Here is a 13,312-nt window from a genome sequence, read left to right as displayed (position 1 = left end):
AAATTTCTTATGAATTTTTTGCGAGAAACAACAAAACAAATAATAAATACATAAACAAGTACAAAAAAAAAAAAGAGCGTTGTCAACAACTATTTAAGCGTTTTATTTATACTCAACAATAACAGCAATGGTAACAGAATCATTCAAAAGTGCAAGAAGAGAACACGGTCTTCGCCTACTATCTTGTGGACGTTAGTGACGTTAACGTTGTTATGCTTTTTGCAATTGTTGTCGTTCCTGTTGTTTATATTGGTGGTGTTGCAAGAAAATAGTGTAAACATTTGAAAAAGTTGAGCATTGTAGAATCAATAAAGTTCAGTTAACCACCAGATCTATGCCTTTCACTCTCTCTCCCTATGCATACATATGTATATATTCCTTTCCGTTTCTATGTCATTGAAGTAATCCACAAATACAACAACAAACTAAATTGAAAATGAAAGAAAAAAAGAAAGCAAAACAAAAACAAAAAAAGGAGAGGATGAAAAAAACCGAAACAACAAAGACAACTTACACAATATAGAAGAGTAGAAAACAACAATAAAGGCAATAACAACAACAACAATAATAATAACAACATTGAAAACAAGAACAACAACTATAGTTACTATACAAAGTGACACAGTTATTTGTTAACATTTTCAAATTCTCATTTAAAAGTTCATAAAAAAGGAAAAGTTGGTTGGTTCGTTGGTTGGTTGGTTGGTTGGTTGGCAAACTGTAAAGCCTGTCTCCGTAAGCATCATCAGCAACACTCATTCATTGCATACGCACGTAGGCACATACATACATAATATCCACAGTCGTAGAGTAGATCTTCTGCCACGGGTGCAATTTACCAAGTTCTATGCCACATATATATATTTACGTATATGTGTTAGCGTGTGGCTGACTATGGTTGTTAACGGGTATGCATGTGAATTTAAGTATATATGCATGTGTGAATATGTGCGTGTTGACGTGTATTCGTACATTTCTTAGTTTTGTGTAATATGGTTTTTTTTTTTGCTTTCCTTTTTTACTTAACACAAAAAGATGCATTAACTTGTTCACGACGTGTGTAACATCTCAACAATAGTTGTCATAAAAACAATGATCGGTGAGAGTGTTTATATCAATATGATTAGTTGCGGCTACTACTACTACTGCTGCTAAGACTACCTTTGCGACGTTAACTAGAAGACATCAATTAAAGCTTAAATTGTCGCCTCAGCAAGAATAACAAACGGAAGGAACTGTAGTTTTCCTACGCTCATTATAATGCGATTGTTGTTGTTTCCGTGAACGCTGAGATCAAAGTGAAAAGTGTGACAGTGCGGCATAGAAGTTACTCCACATAAAAGATTTTCAAATACTTCTTACTCAGCAGGCGATAAGGTGCTTAGGATCAAATACGAAAGCTTCACAAGCATAACGTATTGTTCAGGTTCGGAGGAGGGCTGATGGCAAAGTTCGCCGGTTTGGAAATTTCTGCATCATTTGTTACTCGCCAGACCTAGATTTGCGGCTCAATGACAATTGCAGCCGGCATCATATTGTCTGTACGTTTGTCTAACAGCTATTCGGGGACGGTAGTAGTCGAGGAAGCAGGGAATGGTGAAATCACTCGATTGTGGCAATAACTTGACCGTCTAGGCAGAGCTAGTTGTAAGAGGTCTAGCTTTATAGCTTTAGTCCAGGGTAGTAGCAGTAAGTCGTCACCGTTTTTACATAGCTTGTTATATTAGGCTTGATGCTTACTTTCCCGTACTTCTAACCTGGCACAAGAAACGTACAACGGAGAGTCTGGTTTCCTTGTCTCATGACTCTGGGCTCTTCAGGTAGCTTTTATTTGTTTCTTTGAAAATGCACTTTACCATGATAATCGCTGTTGTTATCAAACAAAAAAAAAAAAAACAAAAAAAAAAAAACAAACTACAAAAGCCGCTTATTTATTTCACACACAATGTCAGCAAGTTTATCTAACAACAAATTATTTACAACATTTAATAATTTCAAGCCCGCATTGTGCTTAAAGGGAAAATAAAAAGCGTAGTTGGAGGTCTTGACCATTTTCACTGATGTCCTTATTCGTTAGACCTAGTCTCTCATATTTGACCTAAGCCGTCGTCCCCCACATGGGATAAGCCAGAGTGCAAGCATCTAACCTCCTCCAAGCATGTGTAGGTGATAACCATAGTAGCAAGAGTCTCCCCTATAAGCAGATTAGTCGACCATAACTTTTGCTTTGTTTTTTCCCCCTCATCTCATATATACAAATTGTTCAAGCAGTACGAGGACATTCATTTTGGCGTTGTGTTATATTTACAAGAAAAATGCAACAAAAAAAAAAAAAAGAGACTAGAAAAAAAAATGTTACAAAGTACACTACGTACTTGTACGTACGTACACTACCTATGCATTTTCAACTCAAAAGCATATAAAACGGCAATGTTATTGTTTCTGTATCGGGTACACATAGGCATACTTACTTAGGCACGGGCACAACAGTTATACAACCGAAGCTACCAAACAAGAGATTTTTAACTTATGTTACGTACGAATGTTACTAGGAAAGTGTATCAACGTACATTTTTTCTATGTATTTCTGTTTTGTTTCTCTTTTTCTTTTTTTTTTGTTTTCTTTGTATACTTTTTCATTTGTTTATCTTCTTTTTCTTTTTTGTTTTTTTTTTTTTTGCTGTACGACTGAATCTTTTATTTTTTCGGGTGTTCATTCACATTTTTTTTTTTTCAAATGGTTGCGTAAAATTTGTTGCGGCTTTGAAATAAAGAGATAGAATTGTAATGTAATACAGTGCTTATAGGCGCAGTTTTTACTGCTGATCCTTCTCCTCGATTCTTATTTACGTCTGCCGAAAGCATAGGCGTATACGCGTAGTACACGGGAAGTGTGAACATATTAAACAAAAATGTCTTCCAACTTCTACGTACGGGACGCTGTTAGTTTTGTAATTCTATTTGTAACGTTGGAAAAAAAAACAACTCGCTTTGGAAGCTTTAAAAATAACATTGAAACGCTCAATCCGCACCAGAAAGTTGCCGAGTTGCTTACCCGCTAGAATCCAAGCTGGAAAAGTTTAGATTTTTAACAGGATGCACTATATGATGCCGAAAGTTAAGAAAATGATCCCCAATCGTACCATGTATGTGTGTGTGTAAGAAGTCATACCACGATGTGACTCTCAGTCACTTATGAGAATCACGAGAATAATTAAAATATCATTTTTTTTCGTTTTTATTATATACGCAAGTTCTGACTTCGAATGTTTTCTTGTGAGAGCGACATCGAATGCCGCTCTCAGGTGATATAACATCTTGCATGCCTTGCATTAAACTTTTTAGGAACAGTTTCCGTCGCAATTTCGATTTCGATTTTATTTGAATTCGGAAATAGATATTCAGATCCAGAAGTCAACGAACTGCTTTTTTAGGCCTCCATCTATAAGAAGGCCACAGAATGTTTACGAATCGATATGCTATGCTTTTTTTTTCGTCTACCAGCAGCCATTCGCTGTTCTTCCTTGTGGAGTATTTACCAATAATGTTGATAATTACTTTATCGCTAAGGCAACAATACTATCTCTAATGCGATGGGCCGGTTGTGGCTTTTTCATTTCGTGCCGCATTTTCCACGGTAGAATGGAAAGCATTCATTCGATGCTGCATTATACTCACTACTGCTACTCAAATAAAGCTCATCATCAACATTTTTGTTGTTCTCTGCTGCAATTACTCAGGTTTCTGTACTGAATCACTATAATTGGTTGCCGGCCTCATAATCATCAGTATCACTGAATTTTTCCCTCAGACAGAATAATTTTTCCCTCATTTGGCCATTTCTGTAAAAGGCGCTTACTATGTATAAGTATAACTTTTTTTAAAATCATAATCAAGCTTGAAGACTAAATAATAAATTAGATGAATATACAATTTTTTACAAAAACGAATATCAAGTGAATATTAGCTTGAGTACCTCTCCCATTGTGATAGTAATTGCACTTCCTGCGGTACACATGCACTGGCAAATTCTTTATTATTTTCCATGTTAAGGCATGTCTTGACAAGTAGAATTGCCCTAAAGTTTGCTCTATACTAGGCATATTCCACAGCGTAGCGTAACTATGTACTATGTGTATGACTATGAATCACATCGTGTGATGATGAGAGACGTTTTGAGAAAAGAGTTAATTTCGATATCACGATTACTTCCGAAGACACTACTTGTGTCACATTTTGACCAATAAAATATTTGGGAAAATTGATGGGTATGCAGTAGCAAAGGGCCAAGAAATTTAAGTTCAATGTTCAAATGTGACTCTAAGATACATCGTGGTCCGTTTAGGGTTAAATAAAAAAAGATTAAAATTTCTTATAAACCACGTAGTACGACTGATTTTGAAAAGCATCAAATCTTCGAAATATTCCTACGATTTAAAATTTTAAAATTATTAGAACTTAAATCAGAAAGTATTCGAAATCCTGAAAAAATATTTCAGATGATTCCTTAAAATTTTCAATTTAATATACAGATCAACAGCTGAATACCGGTTCACTGTGAGGTGGTGAACTAATATAGCGAATAATTTCGCTAAACATTTAGGAAGGGGAAGAAATTGAGGTAGAATAGTAAGAACTGATTTTCTTAAGAGCACCGGATGCTTAGATTACCAGGGTCAATCTGACGTTCCATTTGACAATATCCAGTCCAAAAGTTCAAAGTCTTTCGATAAAAGTCTAAAGCTTATCGCATGATGTGTGACTTGCTAGATTTACACTGGATGTTTGCAAAAGGAACTCGCTTTGGTTTCTTTGCAATTTTGAAATTCAAATAAAATGAAATTGAGCCCGAAACTCTGCTTACTCTAGTTAGCTTAATGTGCTTGAAAAATAAATTGTGAGAAAAAGAGCCCTGTAGCGTAGAATAGTCTGAATACGATTACGCCTCTTCTTACCACAGACTTTGTAAAGTTCGCAAAATTATATATATGCAGGTTTGTAAAATCCTACAAACATATAGGCATTTTGGTTTGTGGCTGCAACTCTTAAGTTTAAAGAAAAGTCTGAATTTTCATGTTGAAGATTTCAAATGATGAGCTTACTCTAAAATTCGGTACCAAAGGCGTATAAATTGTTAAGAAAATAAAATCTGTCAGATTAGATTCTATAGAGCAAACTTAGCGGAGGGCATGGAGAGCTACCATAACCTCAAACACTTTATCAACAATCTGAATGATGATGATATTGACCTTAAGTGAACTTGGTATGGAGTATGTAACCGTTTCCCTGTTATACCGCATTGAACTTATCCCAAGGCGAATATACTTTTCTTTTGCGAAAATTGTAATTAATTTTTCTGTGTAGATTTCAATATTTAGCAGTGGTTGCTATAGATTCGTTCCGAAATTGCGAAGGTTGTAAGTGACCACATATCTAAGAATCGTCGTATGTATGATAGATTACGTGATAGGGTAATTTGACAACCGCATCCGTATGTATTTTTCTATCAGTTTGTATACATGTTGATGCTGCTCTGCCGTTGTGGAAATTCAATACATTTCCAGATGCGTACATGAAAATCGCTTAGTCTGCTTTGCTGATGCACTCACTACGTGTATGGATGGAAGTGTAGTCAACAAATACACGTAGTTTTTTATTGCGAGTGGTGTCCATTGTCTTATGTTGAGTGGTTTCGCATCTCGTCACAATAACAAAACAACTGAAACTGCAGGACACTAAGACAACAAAATAAAACGCTAAACACATGTATGTATGTATGTTCATTGCTTTAAAGAGGATTCGTTCAGCAAGATAGACATAACTATCGCATTGCTATCATATTGAATTTCCAAATTTTATGGTCGACATTTTACGGTCGTTAAGAGTGTGTTGTACGTAACGTTGGCGAATATAAAAGAGGCAAGCGGCAGCTGTTTACTCTCGCGCTTATATAAAGACAAGGAAGTGACATTGAAAAAGCCGAAACTCAATTATCATATGAGCAAACGTCATAACATCTTAAGCAATAAATCTCGCTTCTAAGACTCAGCAGAAAACAAAAAATTAAAAAACAAGTCAATCTATGCTCCTTAGGCCGTTCAAAAAAAAAAGAAAACAAAGAAAGGTGAAATCTGTAAAAATAATTTTGGCAAGAAATCAAGAAAAATCAGAAAAAACAACGAAGAAAATTATGTTCGGTAGTGAACGAATTTTTGTGCACCTATCGCAAAAGCAAATACATTTTCGTGCTCTATAATAAGAAGCGTGGCTGAGTTTTTGTCACATAGCCGCGTCCTTTGAAAAGTTTAGATCACTTCCAAAGTGCGATATCTTCATTTTCGCTAACGAGAGCGAGAATGTTTATCACAGATACTACATAGTTGTTTATTTCTTCGTCACTGTCCAAGTCTTCTTGTAATATGGATCGATGACATACAACCTTGGGAAACCTTTCTATATTTTCGTTATTAATTGATAGAGTGACATTTGCATATCAAGTTTTTGATCGACTTACGATCATAAATTTTGTTTTGCTCATGTGTAAGTTTAACTCAAAGCTGTTACTTTGATCAATTACAGCTTGAACCATTGTCTGTAAATTCTGCACTATATTTGCTAGGATAGTCTTTTTTAGCTCGTCCGCATAACTAGTGTCATTGATCAATTGCCCATTGACTTTAATGTTTGCTTCGTTGTTTTCAATAGCATCTTAAAGGATTACTTCAGAGTAAGAGGAAGAAGAGGAGACACAATACACGCTTGTTAAACCCGTCTGTTTATATGAATATTATCTGTTCTGACATAACTTTTGCCGACTTCTGCTGTTTCTCTTTCTATATCTGTTCCGCACTTTTCTTTCTCTTTCTATATTCGTTCTGCACTTTGTCAAACACTTTTCCATAATCTATGAAATAGAGAATAGAGAATATAATGAAGAGCAGAAAAAATCGATAATTTTGAAAGTTGCTGAGTGAACCAACCTTTACGGAGTATATGTTAAATAACCATAAGCTTTTACAATGAAATAATTCCAGTCACTCAATTCTCAAAGTTGTCCCTTATTTTTTCACTTACTCGAAAAGTCACGAGAAATTTTTACATAAGTATTTATAGAAAGATATTATGCGGAAAACAAATCAGAACATTGTAGTGATACGAGGACGACCATTGAATACCCTACACCGCCCAGTACAACATTACATTATTTTCATACAAGAACATATGTATCATGAAAACTTGCGTATTGGAACGGGACACTTCTGACGTCATCGTTGTTAGAAAAAAAGGAACAGTATAAAGATAAATATTAATAAACGAGAACACTGTTGCGTACACCCCTTCGCCTAGTGCAGTCATTTACTTATTTTCTTAATAATACACCAAAAATAATACATTATTATATTATCGAAATGCATAATTTTCATGAAAGACCTCATATCGAAAAATACTCAAAGGTCGCCGTGATCCAAATTTAGCAAACTTCATTTATTTGTGGAAGCTTCTAATGCTTGCTTTCATCATAACGAAGCACAAATAGGATTTTATGGCAATAGAAGCATTTGCTGCCCATGATAGCCCCTATAGATGGTACAGTTTAAAAAATAAACATATGCGATCCAAATTCCGTGTAGCTCATTTACTAAGGACCAATTCGAATTATAAAATATTAAAAATTAGACCTTTTTGGCATACGAAAGTGCATTTTTCAATGGAGCTCTTGGAACCTATTTGGCCCAAATCAGATAAGTTAATCACACCCTACATCAGTTGTGGTGCAAGGTCTATCAACTTTGTTCGGATGTATGTAACGCCCACAAGGACTTAAGATAGATCCACCTTGTATCATACCGATCGAGCTTGTCTCTTCGTCTTACTGTCTGATGTCTAGTCATGTATTGTTGCGTTCAAACCTACAGATCATACATTTTGAGGTATTTTGATTGAATTTTGCCGTTGAAAATGGTGTGAATCGGTCCACTTTGTGTACCACTGCCCCTGTAATGAAAACTCGTTATATGAATAACTATAGGATGGAGGAAGATGTTGGTATGGTTAGTTATATGGTGGCTTTCAAATAACTGTGGGTTAGTTAATGGTCGGCCGTAGCTATTTTGCTTAATATGGATTATATTTAGAGGGTTATGCAGGTGAAACCAGCCGAACATCTTACTTCTTTCGATCTTATGAAAAGGAACAACGAACAACTCGAGTTTAAGCATTGTACAACTGACGATAAATAATAAATGTTTCTAGTTTAATGTCCTATTAATTGGGTAAATATTTACAACGTAGGTGAGCGAAGCAATTCGGTTTAAAGTTTAGTCATGGAGTCTTGAGACACCAATCAAATTGAACTTATAAATATATTTTCTTTTACTCGTCTGTACATTGATTGATTAGACAGAGATCTGTTAGTAAGCAACCAAGGGCCGCAAGTTGGCAAGCGTATGGTCTACATTATTTATCTTTATATGTATTCCTTCACATTTCTTTCCATACAAGTTCTCATGTTGTTCGCATAAACAGACAAAAATGTGCTATATGCATACATACAGAAAGACAGATAGTTTGGCCAGATTAATCGAAGTACGTTAACACAATTATTCTGTAACGTGTCACTCTTAATTTAGGACGAAATTTTTGAGAACAACTTTCAATGACTTATGTATGTATATATGTGCTCTTTATTGTTAGGTATGTGACTTCATTGTAGATCTTGTATGCTTATGCACGCACACGCATCCACCGCATATGTCGGTGTCATTGACTTTGACAGAGGTGATTAGAGCGGTTAAGTTTGGCAATAGGTGCGTACCGTACAATTCTGACAAACGATATTTTCCGTATGTTAAAATAGTAACAGTAACAGCAGTTGTGTCACAACTTCTGAGTTATGAATTTCAAAATACCTGACAAGCAAAGGACATAACAGCTGAACAGGTTAAAGCACTAAAGGCTTGCTAATGCACTCAACTTAACAGAAATGTTTCAGAGGTTCTCTGAGTGCGGGGTAGATTTTTGGTTGTAAAATGAAGCTTTTCTATCTTATCTCAGTTGAAACAGTAAGAGCGCTTAAAAAATTATGCTTCGTTATACATACAAGAAGTGAAAATAATTTTAATTATTTTTGGTAAATGATAAAACAAAAAAAAAAACAGAAAAAAAAAAATTTCAACTCGTTTTTATTCATCATTTCATAAGTTAGCTGAGTATGTGATGCAATATCGCGATGTAATCATTTTTTTTTTTTTTGTTTTATTTTTTTATTATTATTATTTTTTTTTTGCTTTAAGGATATGCTTCATCTAACGTAGAGCATTTATACGCTTTCCATTATGTACGGTGTGTGCATTTTTTAATTTTTATTAAATTTTCCATAGATATAGGTGCGCATAGGGATATGAGTGAAAATGGGATAGCATGTGTATTGCTCGTGCACTCCTATTAAATATAACATAACATAATTGTGAGCAGAGCGCAGTTATATTTGTATCGTTTTTCCACCAGCTTGAGTTTTGTAAAATTTGATAAGCATTTTATTAGTCAAGCACTGAACGTTTTATGGCAAATTGTGTTTCACATTTCCGCTGACCACTGAAGGTTTTATAGTACTATTCTTAGTACGGCGGGGTTAGATAAAACTGGTGAATGTGATTAAGGTACTCGGGCAATTTAATTTCTTTTTCTTTTTTTATATGTCATAATTTTCATTTTTATTACATTTATCCTTTCCGTACGCACGCCGACGGTCATACTGTATTAACCAACAAAAGAAATGAAAAATGAATTTTACGAAAGGAAACATTAATTTTTCTTCTTCTGCTTACCTCATACTAGGAAAACGCATGTCAAAGCCTTTATGAAAAAGGTTGAAATATTCATCAGTATGTTTAAAAAATTCTTTCCACTCTTTAAAATGACAGCGTCATGTTGTTCAAAATAAGTGGAAAAACAACGCGAGTAAACTCAATCTTTGACTTTTAGTTAAAAAAAATTATGAAAGTGAAAAATTGTTATTTAATTACAAATTAAATTTAAATAATATTCGGCAAATAGAAAAAAATCCAATCAAAAATTCAATCATAACTCAAACTAATGCACTTCTCCAATAAAAATGGCTAAGGGTATCTAAGTGAAACGTGATCCTATTATTGTTATCGTCTACTCTCTCAAATACCGAATGGTTTCATTAGGTTATTCTTTTCCTTAATTTCGGAATGAGGCTCGTGTTCACGTACTGCAGCTTCTCTAGCATTAGTTACATAGCTAGTGTTTGTGTACGTTCTTTAGATATAACAATATTTAACTAATCCGTATTAGTAGATGCGTAGGTAAAGTATGGCGACCAACAACTCAATTGTCGCGATTTCAAATCTCAAGCGCAGTAGAATTTTCAACATTCGCGAGCATACGATCTAAGTTATCCGGCAGTCCTTTTATTTACAAAATATATAGACAATAATTAAATAAATAATTAAATAAAATTTAGCTTACGTTAACAATGCCGTGTCTAGACTCATGATCGGCTGCTGTGATATCACAACAAAACTTTCGGAGAAGAGCTAAAAGTGGGCATTCGCTAAAGATCTAAATCCTGTGAAGAAACATGTTTCGAAAATATTATTGTTCAACAAATGTTGAGATTAAAAGTAGGATGAGCATTAGCAAATGATGTACACAACATCCAGGCGGATTCAAGATAGACCCACTTTTTATTATACCGATCGATTGAGAATGTGATTCTGGTGCCCCTATGGGTTTTAATCCAACGTCAAATGCAATTAAAAATGGTTCGGGTCGGATCAGTTCTTCCAACACTTTCCATACAATGCCTTAGTTTGAGATCTCGTTTTAGCAACCTAAGGGGACAGTCACGGTCCACGGTCATTTTTTTACTTGTTTTTTTAAAGATAAAGTAGTTTAGAGTGGTTAGTAAGGTCGTTCTTATAAAGTTCTTTAGGTACTTTCAACATATATATATATATATATATATATATATATATATATGCATAAGATTAGAAGTTCCGAGTACCAATCATTAAATATTCGAAACATTTTAGTATTCACAAGGTATGCGGGTAATCGTAAGATTTTGTCCACAACTCCAGGTTGGGAGAGTACAGTTCTTAACCAACCATTGGTATATTGCAATGTCAATCCCCGAAGATGCAGATTCGACTAATAGGTCTACACGCCATTTTCCCAAGAAGCTGATATGGCTCAGCATAAGGAAAATTCGCCGGAAGCGGTAGTGATATTCCTAACTTTGTTAGTGACGTTCCAGTTGGAATTTAAGGCTTTTCGGATAACTTTTACGAGCGACAAGTTATATGTGATGATAACCGTTTTAAGTTTACTTTTGCAAGCAATATTGATGGTTGGCAGAAAAACTCTAGCTTTGATTGAAGCGCTTTCTTGTCATATCATACGCGACTTGGACTTTTTAGGAAAACAGTTATCAGCTATACATAAAAAAATGAAAAATATTTCGTTTCCAGGCATTAGGATTTTCGAGTGCGGAAGAAGATTTTAGCTCGAGTACTGAAAGCATTGCCCGCGCCTAGTTATTACTTCTCCCCACCTCTCTGGCAGAGGATGCATTCCAAAAAGTCAATTTGACATCCCTTCTTTTGTCATAGTCCGCAACAGAATCCATGTTTCGACGGGCGGGCACTTTTTACACGCAGACAAGAAGTCTCAGTAAACGAGGAGGGATATCTAGTGCATACAGCGGGTAGGGTTGTTGTATACCAAATGCTGTGCTGGAAAAATTCTCTGCCCGACTTGGATGGCCGTCCCGACGTTACCAGGCTGACAACCCTCTAACGCGCAGCGTTCCTCAGCGATAGTTTCTTTAATAAATACTTTATCGTCTGACTAGAGTGAAGGGTGGCATCGCATGTTCAGTCCGTTTTGATAAGCCTTGTTACAAGATGCGACAGTTACCGCATTTCCCACCGATCATATCATGTTTCGTTCATATGATCTGTAGGATATTTGTGGACTTCAGAAACGTTTTTTTCATCAGTGATGAACGCCGCATGCTTTGTATTATTTGCGATATGTGGACCTTTCTGGCGACATTTACGCTATTTATCTCATAAACTCATGTTTGTGAAGTATTTTTACTACCAAGAAGCTTTTAACACTTTTAATGCGTTATGTTAACATAACGTTCCTTCTTCCAACGTAGTGCTCTGATAACATAAGAAAAATCTGCCCAATATACAGGCTATAGCGAGCACAGTTAGAACATTTTCTGTATTCACGTACATCCAAAGAAAATCTAGAAAAGAATTAATTCTCTGAAACGTCTACTGTTAAACGAGCATGTCATGTAAAACACAGAGGGACGGCGGTGTACGCACCCGATAGAAGATACGTGGCTATTATTCAAATTATTTTCTAAAGTTTCAAGCATTCCATGATAGTTAGCGCAACATCCTATGTTTCCGTAAATACGGAGATAATTTATTAAACAACTATTTTCTGTTACCCAAAAGACTTTTATATAATAAAGTACGTGCGCTTGCTATAAATTAAACCATTTGTATATCTGAGCTGTACATAATAAGTAACACTACAACTGGTCATTAAAAAAAAAAAAAAAAAAAAAAAAAATATTACAAAATTACATAATTTGTTTTCAATTTCTTGTTGTTGTATATTTATTGCATATTTGTTTCTTATTCTCTTTCTCTTAGATCCACCCTCACCGCCTATTATATCCGGTTATATGGAAGGACAAATAATACCAGCAGGTTCCGTACAAAAATTGTTATGTGTTTCATCGGGTGGTAATCCACTGGCTACTCTCACTTGGTATAAGAACGATAAAAGGGTAAGTGGCATGATGATGACATACGAGAACCGACCACCACCGACCACCACCAACGACACGTTTAACCAAAGTGACAAGCAAAAGGAAAAAAGAGAGCAGGAAAACTATTAGAATTTTAATAACAAATTATGTTCGTCAGGCAGATCCACACAAAGTGTTTTTATGTAAATATCTGGGTATGGCACCTTATCCCTACATTTCAAAGCAGAAACAATTACCAAGCGTTGGTTTTCATTCTGTTTTTTTTTTTTTTTTTTTTTTTGTTTTGCACGTATAGTTTGTCGTTGTCCCTATCATTTGTTGTTGTTTTATTTTAATCCCTGCACTCACGCGATTGCATGGGCTTGTCTGTATTGGATTTTCTAGCATATGATAAAATGCAAATTGGTTTCTTGCCTTTTTAACGACGACATCGTGTTGAATATATATCTATATATATATATATATATATATATATATATATATATAAAT

The 13,312-nt window shown here is 35.0% G+C and overlaps 1 protein-coding gene across 8 annotated transcripts in view; it reads left to right on the top strand.

Moving 5' to 3' along the window:
* The window catches only part of LOC119636214 (nephrin), a 324,897-nt gene that overhangs the window by 140,188 nt on the left and 171,397 nt on the right, over positions 1–13,312 (top strand). For all 8 annotated transcript variants that reach the window (XM_038031458.1, XM_038031450.1, XM_038031451.1 and 5 more), the window contains one exon: positions 12,705–12,841. In XM_038031458.1, the coding sequence (XP_037887386.1) occupies positions 12,705–12,841 (137 nt within the window). The remainder of the gene's footprint in view (positions 1–12,704; positions 12,842–13,312) is intronic.

Source organism: Glossina fuscipes, unplaced genomic scaffold, assembly GCF_014805625.2.
Source record: "Glossina fuscipes isolate IAEA_lab_2018 unplaced genomic scaffold, Yale_Gfus_2 28, whole genome shotgun sequence".
NCBI lineage: Eukaryota > Metazoa > Arthropoda > Insecta > Diptera > Glossinidae > Glossina > Glossina fuscipes.
Note: the sequence above shows the minus strand (reverse complement) of the source record. Positions and strands in the feature narration are given on the sequence as shown.